Source organism: Glycine soja, chromosome 1, assembly GCF_004193775.1.
Source record: "Glycine soja cultivar W05 chromosome 1, ASM419377v2, whole genome shotgun sequence".
Taxonomy (NCBI): Eukaryota; Viridiplantae; Streptophyta; class Magnoliopsida; order Fabales; family Fabaceae; genus Glycine; species Glycine soja.
This window is the reverse complement of record NC_041002.1, coordinates 52778725-52793070: the sequence shown is the minus strand read 5'-3', so window position 1 is coordinate 52793070 and position 14346 is coordinate 52778725. Positions and strand designations below refer to the sequence as shown.

The following is a 14346-nucleotide window of genomic DNA, read 5'->3' as shown; positions in this document are numbered from 1 at the left end:
TAAAGTTGCTTTTAATTAACAATTTATTGAATTAAATTATTAAAACATACTATTTTCATCGTCTAATACTAAAAAGATGCATATATGATTTGATTTTGTAAAATAAATCAATCCATATAAGTTAAGAAAGTTTAATTTTATATAAGATGGGTGAAGTATTATAAATTCTTATATTATATTTGATTCTCTCGAATAAAAAAAAATCTATATAAAAATAATAAGATATAAAATTATTATTATTTTATTTCATCTCTCTTTAAAAGTGAAATATGAAGCTTGGGAAAAATCAGTTCTATATGTCCTCTTTTGTATGTACACATAATTTTCCTATGTCATGCACTCATGTTCTGTTCCTTTTTACTGTTTTTGGATGGGAAAGAGAGGATGAGAGAGCGAAGAGTGTTACTTGCCGTGTATGATCGTTGATCCCTTCTGTTCTTTGTGTGACGTTGGATGACATTGACGCAGATACTGTGGTGGTCCCTCCCTTTGGGCGCTGGATTCGAGATACCCATAGCCAATCATAATTCGCCACGTACTCGTACGAATTATTAGGGTTTGCCAAAAGATATTAATAAATATTTGTCACATAGTTGTGTGTCTGGTTAAGGTGACGTTGAGTCGGACAAGACAATGATAGAGGTAGAGAGTGAGACGTCTCATCAACTAATCATATCTGATCTCACAATTTCCATTTTACGCTGTGCTTGGAATTCTATTCTGGAAAAATCAAGTTTTTCATTTCTTATTTTTAAAAAATAATGTACCATTTATCAATAAACAATTACTAAAATTCGAATTAAATGGACTGTTTGGTTAGAGAAGAAAAATAAAAGGTTTAAAAGCCCTCCATGAGTGCGCTTGAGTTCAGGGGTTGCTGTTCTCTTGGATTGGGGTATTATCCAATTCTCATAAATTAGTCTTTACAGATAGTGTGTTTGAGACTTAGGTTATGTATCCTTCAAATTGAATTGTATTTTGATTTATAGAGCTCAGTCTTTACTTGAGGTTTAACGATTGTATATTCTTGTGAGATAATCAATGGCTTTATGAAAACAATACATAAACTAATCACCTTCGGAAGTCTAGACCCATCATAAAGCTGGCATAGACACAATTACATAAAGAAATTTAAAGAAATATGATATAACATTTTTGATACGTCATAAATGCCTAGAACATGATTATTGAGGAAAAACATGCAACAAATACTGATAAATAACTTCTTTTTTTTGGACATAGAATGACATGTTAAGTAATATATTTTATTTGAGTGTTTTAGAGTATACTGTCTCTAATACTATGATGGAGTCTTTTTTAGAATGTTTTTCTGTCTTATCTTGTTTGAAGAAAATAAAAGCAACGTGGGCTCTTTCAATTTGCTGTTTAATTAAATAGAAAAGGAACGAAAATTTATACAAATAAATTCACTGAAATATCATAGTTCCAAAATATATTTATTCTAATCAGAAATAGTTTAATAGTATTTTTAAGTCATTCACTCTTCATTTTTTTGCCTAACCGTGACTTCACATGTTATTCTCTTTTTTTCAATCATTTTTTTGCATGGAGTAATGTAGTTTGTTCATTTTCTTATCTTCATTTTCCTGCACCAAAATATTATTTCCTCCTTCCTTAATTATAACACTAGTTTAAAAAATTTATTTGATCCTTTTTATAATTTTTAGATATATTTATTAGGTTTTCCTATATATTTTTATTTAATTATTCTTTGACTAAACATTAATAAAAAATAATTAAAGGAATAAAAAGATAAAAAAAATAAAAATAATAATATAATTAATTAACAAATCTAATATAATTAATTAAATTAATTAATTATTTTTAAGAGTCATGAATTAATTAAAAGATTCTTCTAATTAGGACGGAAGGATTATCATACAACTAAAAATTTATTGGTGAAAGTGAACTGTATTCAATTAAACCTGAATTCAAGAAGTTCACAGAATGAACTCGTAGTATTTTTTATTTTATAATAAAACAACCCCAACTCCCCAAGTAATAAAAATAGGGAGTAAAAATAGTAGAAAAAGATGATAATGTGGTTCACGTGCCACTTCCACGCGTAGTGGAGCGTGCAACCTCGGGACTTTCACTCCACTTTCTGACACAGCAAAAACAGAAACAACAGGCCTCGTATTTGTGGTGATTAAGGTTAATAATATATTCTCTTCTCCTCATATACCATGTTTATTTGACTCTTTTAATTTATTTTAAAATACTTATAAATTAAAAAAATATACCAATCATTTATCAAAAATTATTTATTTTTATCATAATTAACAATTTAAAAATCATATTTTTAATCATTATTTTCAAACTATTAGTTAATAGATGAAAAAAATCCATTAAAAATTAAGGCAAAGTTAAAAATCAATGTAATAACTGATTTGATTCGTTAGACATTGTCAGAGTGAAATTGAAAGAGGTAAGCTTGAAGTGGAAAGTGAAGCGTTGCGAAAGGTGATGGCGCGTGATATGCATGACACAAATTCTGATCCAAAACCAAAACCCGCCCACAATTCCCCATATCATGTCCTTCTTCCTTTTCCTTTTCCACAGGTTTCTGAAAGTGGTTGCATTACCATTTACTACTTTCTTTCTCTCTTCTCAACACACCCAAAACAAAACAAAACCACCCCAACCCCTTCCACTCGCATTCTTCAGTCACACACGGAATGGGTGACATGTACCACTTTGACAAGAACCTCTCTTCGCAAGACGAAATCTCACTTTTTCTGCGTCAGATTCTGCTCCGTTCATCTCCACCTTCTTCTTCTTCATCTTCCCGCCCCATGCCTACTGTATCCTGCACCTCTAACGTTGCTCACCAAAACGTAAATGCACACCCTTCTTTCACAGCGTCGCAGCTCCAAGATGGGAAGATCTTGGCCCTTGATTCCACCGCTTCTTTTGCCTCGGGTTCTGCTGCTTGCAGCTCCTTCAAGGGCCAGGGTGCTTCTGCTGCAAATGTGTCTTCTTCGTCTGCTGGAGTGAGTGAGAACGAAAATGATGACTATGATTGTGAAAGTGAGGTATACATCACACCATTATTCCTTCTACAGTTCTACTCTTTTTTAAGTTTGAGATTCTCTTAGCAGTTTTGCTTCTCTACAAAAATAAAAATGTTTTTATTTATTATAATACTGTACTTTCCCACTTTAATATTGTAACGCCAACATATGTAACTTTTTTTTTTTGAGGTGCTATGAGTTGGTCTGTGGTTGATAGTTATATTGATAACTGTGGGTGTTGGAAAAAAAAAAAAAAAAACTAAACTTTGATTCCTGGTATGTTTTTATTCGGGATCTTTGTAGAACCTTTTTCGTTGAGGTAAAAAAAATTGGGATGAATTTGTTGCTTTGGTGGGGATTTGAATTTTGAAGTGAAAACTGCACTGCGTTTTTGGTTATTTTAATTTTGAAGTACAATTGCTTCATAATTTCTGAACGTAGGAGGGTGTTGAGGCTTTGGCCGAAGAAGTTCCAACAAAGGCTGCTTCTTCTAGGAGTTCATCTAAAAGATCAAGAGCTGCTGAAGTTCATAATTTGTCTGAGAAGGTTGGCATTTTCTGTTGATGTCTATTTCTTGTACCTGGGTTTGGTTTTATGCATGCTTAATTATGTGATTTTCCTTGTGGGTTTTTGCTCTGGTCTGGGACTTGTTGAGCAGCGAAGAAGGAGTAGGATCAACGAGAAAATGAAGGCTTTGCAAAACCTAATTCCAAATTCTAACAAGGTACACAAGTTTCTTCAAGTGACTTCAACCTTAGCTTTAACGGGAGCAGTTTTTAGTTATTAATTAGTTAGTCTTGGTGTAATGAGTTGTTGTATGCGTGTGGCAGACAGATAAGGCTTCAATGCTCGATGAAGCTATTGAATACCTTAAACAGCTTCAGCTCCAAGTACAGGTCTGTATCTCTTGTATATGCTGCACTTTTGTCCTATTTGTGAGGCTGAAAGCTTCATAAGCTTCGTTTTCTTCTGTATTCCTAACTTAAATTCCAATTTAAATGAACTTGTTATTTTGCGAATTTTGATGTTGCAGTAGTTGTTGTCCGTCTTGTCTGCTATTCTTTTGATGTGAATAGTAGTATGTATGGGAAACTGCAGAATATAGGAAATTTGAGAAAATCCTAGCTGGAACTGTTGTTGTCTTGACGCCAAGTATAAATGGTTTTCTACTTGAATGCATAATCTGCTATCATTTATGCTGAAGCCTGCAACAAAATTGTAATCAATGTTGATGTTGATACCGCTTATAATGATCACTTCAAGTATTTAAAGTTTTACTAATATTTGAAGTGCCATTGTTTTTCTTTGCTGCTATGTATTGATAATCCAGTGAATTCTCTAGTAGTTTCTAGTTATTGCTATTTGCATATATATGCAACAAGTGCTGTTGGCATTGACTTGTATATTGAATTTTGGTTAAGATACCTTTTACAAATGATAACAAGTGGAAAGATTAAATTTTTCTCTGGCCAGTCAAGCAAAGACTAGGATTAATTGTTTCCTATTACAGGAAATGAGCCCGACTTAACCTCCCGGTAAAAAGAAACCTTCCCTCTAAATTAATATCACAAACTAATTCTCAGTTTAAGAACTAACCTCAACTCAAAGCTGATATATTTTTTTTTTCCCCACTTAGAAGAACTTAGCTTATGATTAGTAAAATGTATTACTTTGAAAATGGGTTTTGTTCTGATCGAATTGACTTTTGAAGGTAGACTAGTCCTGATCTTTACCTTTATGATAATATTTCAGATGCTGTCAATGAGAAATGGGTTGAGTTTGCATCCTATGTGCTTTCCTGATGGCTTGCAGCCTCTGCAGTTGTCTCAGATGGGTATGGAATTAAGTGAAAGAAACAGGTCTACCCCTTTAAACATGTCAGCTACTCTGCCTCTGCATCAAGACAACAACCCCTTGCACTATGCATCCAATCAGCCATGTGTGCCCTATCCTCCATACATTAACAACCCAGAAACTTCTTTCGGTCTGGAACCCCGAATCCAACCGGATACGAAACCTCTTCAACACAAAGAAGGATCTTCTGAGGTAAGCTCATCATCAACCTTGTAGTATATCATATCCTGTTAAAATTATTAGTCTTTGTTACATTACATGTTTCCCTTGTTAAATTGAAAAGCCAATACGCGGGAAAGACATTCTGCAGTACCAGCAATCAAGTGCTATCCATTCAGATACCAATACATTAGGTGGTTCTCAAGGTGCGCATGTTTCTTCTTGTATAATTAATTCAATGTAACTATAAACTATTCCATTACTATACAAAATCTCATGCTCCAATATATTCTTCCAAACCCCAGTTGTCAAAGAATTCGATTCAGGCACGACACTATCGTTCCCTTTTGACACGCAAGCATGTGAACCCAAAGACAACAACTCTTTGCAACCATGCATCGGCGGAAGAGATCATTCAGGAGTGATGATAAGAAATAGTGAGACCAACATTATTGGTAGGTAATTGGTAGGTTCATGCCTGCAATGCAACATTAACATGTCTTGAAAAGTTTTTTAACCAGAGACTGCAGAGGGGAGAAAGCCAGATTTTTTAGTCTAGCCCTGCAATGCAATGCCTTTTGAATTTTGGTTTCCGCGTAAAAGCAGGAATCTCAATATCCCTTGAGCATTTTGTAATGTTCTCAAAAAGCTTATGGCCTACGTGATATGAGAGCAGATTTTTTTTTTTCTAGCTTCTCGAGTTGATAAAATTATGTATAATGTACGTAGAGAATATAACTGGTCATTGTTATACGGATTATATAACGACTGCAAAATCTCCTATGATGATATGATTTCAGTTCACGATAAAACATTGCCTATTTTTGGGCGTCATTTTATGAACCGCACACAACTAACGAAGGCTGGCATTTGGAGACTTCTATTTGTCCCATACGTAATTACAAAAGGGAGGTGAATTGGGTGATTATAAATCTAAAATAATTTTCAAAAATTGTGTAATTTGATTCATTCAAATATTATGTGCAACTGGAAAAGATACAAAATTTTGTACATGATTCAATAAATAACTTGAAATAGAAAAGAAAAAATGTTGGTCTGATCCAATACCAATTCCAACTTTCCCACAATGAATATTAGTGAATGTTATGCAGCAAATGTACAGAAACAAGTGCAGAAAATAGAAAATCAAACTCCAAAATGTGTCCTGATTTGATTATTAACTACTTGTGACTTACCAAAATTTGTTGTGGATTTTTCTTAAATTATGAGTTCATAACAAAAACTATGACCTTATATTTAGAAGTTCTATTTAATTTGAGGGAAATTATATTTCTAAGCCTGTTATTATGTTTGTTAAGTTTGTCAGGTGAAGTGGCGTTTGATTAACTTTGCCTCTACGCTGGTCATGGGCGTCCTGGGTGGTGACAGGATGGGCCAATCCATTTGTCATCTCTAAAAACCACTATTGCTGGGTATGGTGGTCAGTTCTTGAATTTGATGTTAACAAGAGTAGAACATTGGACTTAATTTTAGGGTATGTTTGATGAAAAAAAAAACTTATTTTGCGTAATAAAGTACCATAAGTATTGTTAATAGATATCTTTATTGAGTGTATTACCAAGGCAAAACATCGAATTTAATTGGAGAACACACCAATAATATGTTTGATAATATATATATATATATATATATATATATATATATATATATATATATATTTGTTACTCAACAAACGATGACCGATAAAGCTTGAGAAAAGGCTCTGGCTCACAAAGAACATTCTATGTTGGGACTTTGAAGGGGGAAATGGTGGAAGCTCAATAAATGCTAAATCCCATCTTTTTTTAATAGGAAAAACCCATCTTACTTAAAAACTAGTTGAATGAAAATAACATGAGAAATCATTTGAATTCTATACTGTTATAAAACCATACAAAATCCAGTACTATGAATATTCGTCGTTAAAGGAGAGTATTTGTTTGAGTTTTTTTCTTTCTTATAAATGAGAATATTTTTAAGAGTATTTTAAAATGAGAAAGTTTTTAGAATTATTTTCTTAAATGAGTGCTTTTTAAGAATTATTATCTCTGTATGTTATATCATATATTGAAATTTTAATTTATTTTACTCCTTTTAAACATATTTAATTTAACTTGACAATTAACTCAAGAAATTCTTTCTCATCTCCCAATGAAGACTTCCATTCTACTGAAACCTCATTCCCTCCTCCTAAATTTATATATAAAAGAAAATTGTTTCTCAAACCATTTTAATTAACCGTATACTTGGATTTTCTCAATAGTTAAATGAGGACCATTGGAAGCAAAAAGTGAATGTTTGAACTGCGGTGGATCCTTTTCCTATTCAAGCGCATTATCTCATTCTCCGGCCACTGAAACCACTTCCATATCCCGTGGCGTTCAGTCAATACATCCATTTTTTCTTTGCTTGATTTCGAAACTCTTTAGCCACATTTTCTGTTTAAAGACATCAAATTAAACTTTACTCAGAAAATGCATGCATCATGCATGACCAATGAGTCACACAGCTATTCGTTATGGTGAACGAACGTGATTAATTCCATTTATGCCATTCGACATTCGTATCCTGTTCGGGGGCTTGGCATAAAAATGTCGATAAAATGCAAAGCCCTAACCAAAGTGGAACGTAGAGAATGACGCCAAAATTAGACGAGACAGGAACGTTGAGAAGCTGCCACGTGTGTGGGAAAATAAACAAAACTACAGGCAAAGCAAAAATCATTGCCTAACCTGATCTCGATCTTGTGTTGTTCAGAAAACTTAACCATTTTATATTTGTTTTCAGTTCTCAACAAGCATTCATGTTTTGCATATAATAGAAACTCCAAGGAACCAATCAAATCACGTTTCTCGCTATATTTATATTCTTCTTCATTCAAACGCTCTTCACACTCGAGAGTTTAGTTTGTTGATCAACACAAGGACAACAATGGCAGTGAATGGGTCCAAGAAGAAAAAATCGGGTCAGGGCATACCCGGGCCCACGAACCCGATGGTGACGCCTATGCTGACGGATCAATATCAATTCACCATGGCTTATACGTACTGGAAAGCTGGCAAGCATCAAGAGCGTGCTGTGTGAGTGATTTAATTCTACTGAATCCTCATCATGCATGCATGCATGAGGTTTTTTTTTTTTTTTGGATGGGTGCAATTTATACGTGTGTTTTTATGATATTATGATTTGGTTGTGTGTGTAATTAAATTTGTTTCAGGTTTGATTTGTATTTTCGGAAGAACCCCTTTGGAGGTGAGTACACTGTTTTTGCTGGTTTGGAAGAATGCGTGAGGTTCGTCGCTAATTACAAGCTCAACGAGGAAGACATTGATTATATCAAAAATAATTTGTCTGTTTCATGTGAGGTACATTGTGTTCTCATTTTCATATCATGGTGTATGCTCGTGCGCTCCTTTTACTCTCAAATTTCTTCAATAGCGCTTTAGTCTCATTCTAGTGGGATTCACATGAATTTCATCCAATGAAAGTATATCAGAATGATGATTTTAGAGAGTGTATTGCTACCACTTCTTTTATTGTTACAGCCCTTGACAACCAAATAGAAGCTGCTTTGTTTTGTACTCATTAAACTCACAGCGCTATTGGTCTTTTTCTTTTCTCTTCTGTTTCGCTTTTCTGTTTTGATTAGTTAGTAATGTCATGTTTGTAAACATTATCAAGCATTTTTCTCTGAAACAAAATATATATGTATATATATATATATATAAATGAAGGATACAGAGAATCGAGGAACTCTGTTGTTGGACAATTTTAATTACCTGTTTCTTTTATAAATAGCATGGAGCCAAGTTTAAGGCCAAAATAATATGGTTAATAATAGTTTACATGCTTTTGTGCAAAGTTTGATGCTGCAGGCATTTTTCTAGTAGATTCTCCCTTCAAAATAAAGTTTCAACTTTGATAATGATTGATTAAATCATAGGATGGCTTCCTTGACTATCTTAGAAGAATTGACTGTTCTGATGTTGAGGTGTATGCTATTCCCGAAGGATCAGTTGTTTTTCCTAAGGTGCCCCTACTGAGAATTGAAGGTCCAATTGCCGTGAGTGCTTGCGACCAGTAAATACTCTTTTTCAGTTTATATCCCTTTTAAATTCTTGTTTCTTCCAAGGACTATCTACTTCTTGCATTAAATTGACTTCTCTATTGTTCAGGTTGTTCAATTGCTGGAAACACCTTTTGTCAATCTAATTAATTTTGCATCATTAGTTTCTACTAATGCTGCAAGGCATCGTTTTGTTGCTGGAAAAACAAAAACTCTACTTGAGTTTGGACTACGAAGGGCACAGGTTAAGTCTTACTGGAAAAATAATTGATGAAAAAAAATCAGGAAAACTTTCCTCTCAATGATTCATCAAAAGAATCTCACTTATTTTAAATGTAGGGGCCTGATGGTGGAGTGGGTGCATCAAAGTACAGTTACATTGGGGGATTTGATGCAACAAGGTATTATCTATTTAACAACTTCAATTCTGGTATGTTTGGTACTATAGTAGGGAGGAAAAGTTCATTAAATTATGTGTATATCTAGCAGTTATCATGCCTGGGATTTTTTTGGAGACTAAGTTTCTTACAATGCCAATATAGTACAAAGTGTTAGTATTGGTTCTGACTATTAATTAAATATATTTCTAACTGAGATTTGTTAATAACTTGCAAAAAATAAAATACTTTATTACTTCAAATTTAAGATGGCAGGGCACGATTTTGGCAGCATGGCATGTTAATTCTGCTTTTTATATTATGTCAGTGGTTACCCTATGAGTTTGTACTTTGTAATTAGGCAAAGTGTATATATATGTCCTGGAATTGTGGTTCAAAAATTCTGGTAAATCCATTGTCACAGATTTACAGTTTGCAGTATGACAGGATAGAACTAAAATTCTTTGAAACGGTTAATATCTCCCACCACGTCCTATTTTCAGCCATATGAACTAATGCATCATGTTGCGAGAAATAACTAGAATCTGGTTTCAACATAGTAATGAGAGAAGAGAGAGGAAAATGAAAGCTGGGATGAAGAATAAGGTTCAAACGTTGATTGCCAATTTTTCTTGATTAATAATATCAGCATTTACATCGTGACATCATTATCAAGTTAACATCGGCATTCCTTTTTTATATTGCCAACTTTTCTTGATTGCCATCTTTTCTTGATTAATAATATCAGCATTCCTTTTTTACCGATTTGTTTAGGTGCTGTGATTTCTTTTATATCTTAGGTTGCTATTGTATAACTTTGCTTTTTCATATGGCACACCAATAGCAACGTTGCAGCAGGAATGTTATTCGGGATTCCCCTTCGTGGAACTCATTCTCATGCATTCGTTAGCTCATTTATGGTATGTGACCATTTCATTGAAATTTTTGAAATATTCAGATGGTGTTTGTGATTGAAGATAATTGCAATTAACTTTACTTATCATTTCGTCTGTAATACATACCTTGCATAATGCCTAAAGGCACAAAACTGTATTTGATTATTTCCAATTACTATGTCTGAGTGAAAAGGAGGGTTACATCTTTATCCTTGGAAGAAAAAGTTCAGTAACAAGTTTTGAGGCACTACTGTTTGGTAGGAATATAATAGGTAAACCTCTTAATAACTAGGGATGCTATCTTTTTTTTTCTAATTTATGTCATATTCTGCAGTTCATGAAAAACAATGCAGTGCAATTAGTTCACACATTTATGAACCTCTTTGGATATTGTAATGCCAGAATTTAAAACTGGCAAAGAGCAAATTTCTTATAGGATCAAGATTGGAGAGTTACAAATGCAGTAATAGAATTGATTGAGAGGTAACAAGTAAGTTTACAGAGAGAGTGATAACATAAAATCATAGAACAAAGGAAACCTTGAAATGATGAGGTAGATCCTCTAGTAAGTTTTTTTAACCTTTCGTATCCTTATATTAGTTATATATTTCAGTTATCAGTATTGTTATTGTTTGTTATGACTTGAGTCATTTTCTGATATAATTCTTTTGCTTACTTTTATACATACCTTGTCTGTCCTGTGATATGCAGAACCTTGACGAGATTAAAGACAAATCTCTTCGTAAAAAAGATGGTTCAAGTACATGTAAAGATTTTGTTAGTTTAGTTCAAAGCTGGCTGAGAAAAATTGAGGTCTCAGGATTTAAAGCCTTTACATCCTTACTATTTTTTTTATTTGTGGTTTTTAGCTAAATTATTTTGGGGAAGGGGGATTTGGTTTGGGCAATTCATGTCATAAATGATTACCATAGAATCATGGAACTTGGAATATAAGGGGATATATAAAAAATGGCTACTGGATTATTAGGTGTACCAGTGTATGAAATGCTGTGTTGGAAATTTATTCTGATTTTTGAATTCTTAGTATATGGGCCCATTAAAATGTTTTTAAATTAGGGCTATGTGGGTTTTTTTAATTTCTAGTTATTTACGAGATAGAACTTACGTGATTATCTAGTATGGTTGTTGTGTATTGAGTTTTCTAGACTTGAGTCTTAGATGAACTTGTTATACCCTGACACTCAATTTCTTCCATTTCTTCACATGACATTGTTGTAGCATATATTTATGTTTTTCCACTTTTACAACAATAATCTTTACTGAGTTGTCACTATGTAGAGGTCGAATTCACTACATGGAAATTTTGCTGAGACCAATCAAAGTGAGCTGGCAGCATTCACATCATATGCATTGGCATTTCCTCATAACTTTTTAGCCCTAGTAGACACTTATGATGTAAGTGTAAAATATTTTCTTGGCAACTATATTTCTTGCTAGTAGGCACGTATAATTTAAGCACCAATTTGACCAGCAATGCCCAATGGTTTGGGTAAACCTTGTTTATCATGCTTTTATTTTATGTCTTTTGTGAATTAGTTCTGGTTTAATTTAACTATTTGTGCATATAGTCACATTTGCATATGTTAACAGGTCATGAGAAGTGGAATCCCTAACTTTTGTGCAGTTGCATTGGCTCTCAGTGATTTAGGGTACGTTAAGAAGTTTTTCGTGCATGTCTACCATAATCACTTTATTCTTTTACAAAGAATCATGAAATTGTTATTCATTGCTAAGTTTAGATGATGTCCTGAGCAGATACAAAGCAATTGGCATTAGACTGGATTCTGGTGACCTTGCATATTTGTCTTGTGAGGTCAGGAAGTTGTTTTGCTCCATTGAGAAGGAATTTGGATTGCCCGGTTTCGGGAAGATGAGTATCACAGCTAGTAATGACCTTAATGAGGAAACATTAGATGCTTTAAACAAACAGGTAAATTCTTTTACAAACTGGAAATTGTAGCTATTTTGTTGTCGATTCAAGTAATTCAAAATGCAAGAATCACTAGTGACATGAAAATATGAATGCTAGTGGCCATAATGAATCATGTGTAAAAGCTCAGAGATTGATAATACGAGTGTTAACAATACATTATTTAACATATTTCTTTTAATAGTCTTTATTGATTAAAATTTGTTGAAAACTATAAAATCATGAGTGGACTTTACTAAATATGAAGTGAATTTTACAAAATTTTATGATTTTCAATAGTTAATTGTAAAGAGTGTGTTAAAAAAGTATGTTAGAAAATGTTTCCTAATGTTTCTCTTGATAAAATAGAAAGGTTTAGGTTGAAGCCTAATTGTGCTAAAACCCCAGCCTAATTATTGGATTGCATTTTGCTCTGCAGGGTCACGAGATTGATGCGTACGGAATTGGGACATACCTGGTTACGTGTTATGCTCAAGCTGCTTTAGGTGTTGTTTTCAAGCTGGTTGAGATAAACAATAAACCTCGTATCAAAATTTCTGAAGCTGTCTCAAAGGTTTGAACACTTGACAAAATATATAAGTGGAGTCATCTATTTGCATTTAATTATAATCTTATCATTTTTTTTTTTGCTCCTTCTCTGTTTTTAGGTCACTATTCCATGTAAGAAGCGAATATATAGATTGTATGGGAAAGATGGTTATGCTTTGGTAGACATACTGACTGGGGAAAATGAACCCTCTCCGAAGGTATTTTTATACTGATGTTTTTTTAACGAAAAATTATTAAACTGTCTTGTGTTTATGGTCACAATTAATCTTCATATCACATATAATCCGGATAATTCATGATATAAAACTTGATTATGTGTTAAGATCAATTAAATAGAAATCGATCGGGATTATGCTAATCTTAGATCATATAGTAATAATTTTTCATTTTGAACGCTCCCCAAACGGGGAAAAAAATATCCCAACACTTCTGTGTATGTTTTGGTTTTCCGTTGAAAGGTCCCAATCGACCGTTAAATTAAAAGTTATGAATTTTTACTGAGCATGAGAATTTGTATCCGTTGAACCTAACGTTAAATCAAACACATCCTAATGGTCCAATCTATGGTGTTAGAAGTTCCCTGGAATTTACAAATGTTATCATAACAATATTTAATTTTGATGATAGGTGGGAGAAAGAATCCTGTGCCGCCATCCCTTTGAAGAATCTAAGAGAGCATATGTGGTGCCTCGAAAAGTTGAGGAGCTTTTGAGGTGTTACTGCGCCGGGAGTTCAGGTAAGAACTATTAGAAAATTGAGTCATGGAGATATATAGCACCTTATCCATCATCTCATCTATAATTGTTATGAGTTACGCATGAAATGATTTTATCCCGAATTCTCAGAATCAGGTATCCCGTATAAGCAGCATATGACAGTCAATTTTTTTTTTCTTTATAATATGCTTTATTATTCTTTTGAAGATAAAAAGGAAGAAATTCTACCTCCTTTGAAGGACATAAGAGAGCGATGCATCAAGCAACTTGAGCAAATGCGATCTGACCACATGAGGAGACTTAATCCAACTCCATATAAGGTTTCATACTTTAAATTGTTCTTTGATTTTCATTTTTGAATTATTTTTAATACTTTTACTTCAAATTTTGAGCAGGTTAGCGTAAGTGCAAAACTATATGACTTCATTCATTTCTTGTGGCTCAATGAGGCGCCTGTTGGGGAGCTACGGTGACAGGGGGAATAAAAACGCTTGCACCTAAGTATTAGGTCAGGGCAAAATAAATTGCGATGCAAGTTTCTTCCTTTGATTAACTCAGAATATACATATGTATGGAAATTGCCCAAAAAAATTAGTTACAAAATTTATTTTATTTTATTTTTGTTATAAAACTTCAGCGTATTTTGTTATTTTCTTTTATGCAACAAACATATTTATTGTTTGATATACGGATGCTATTTAATATACGGGTTATTATTGAATACAAATTTTTAAAATATTTGT

General features: G+C 33.2%; 2 protein-coding genes across 3 annotated transcripts; both read left to right on the top strand.

The window, feature by feature from the left end:
- The first annotated feature begins 2536 nt into the window (after positions 1 to 2536).
- Positions 2537 to 5885, top strand: LOC114421798 (transcription factor SPATULA-like). Of its 2 annotated transcripts, XM_028387874.1 has the most exons (7): positions 2538 to 3056; positions 3477 to 3581; positions 3694 to 3759; positions 3866 to 3931; positions 4788 to 5081; positions 5173 to 5254; positions 5354 to 5885. In XM_028387874.1, the coding sequence occupies exons 1-7, from the start codon at positions 2700 to 2702 to the stop codon at positions 5509 to 5511; spliced, it is 1128 nt and encodes a 375-aa protein (XP_028243675.1). In that variant the 5' UTR covers positions 2538 to 2699; the 3' UTR covers positions 5512 to 5885. The 2 variants fall into 2 exon arrangements, with proteins under 2 accessions (XP_028243683.1, XP_028243675.1); XM_028387882.1 differs by lacking the exon at positions 3866 to 3931 and having other exon boundaries at positions 2537 to 3056.
- A 2094-nt stretch (positions 5886 to 7979) lies between these two features.
- LOC114396029 (nicotinate phosphoribosyltransferase 2-like) lies at positions 7980 to 14341 on the top strand. Its single transcript, XM_028357957.1, has 15 exons — positions 7980 to 8128; positions 8266 to 8413; positions 8992 to 9111; positions 9224 to 9358; positions 9454 to 9515; positions 10336 to 10411; positions 11099 to 11200; positions 11687 to 11803; positions 11999 to 12057; positions 12164 to 12338; positions 12757 to 12891; positions 12986 to 13084; positions 13515 to 13623; positions 13811 to 13923; positions 13999 to 14341. Exons 1-15 carry the CDS (start codon positions 7980 to 7982, stop codon positions 14074 to 14076), a joined length of 1677 nt encoding a protein of 558 aa, XP_028213758.1. The 3' UTR covers positions 14077 to 14341.
- The last annotated feature ends 5 nt before the right edge of the window (positions 14342 to 14346 follow it).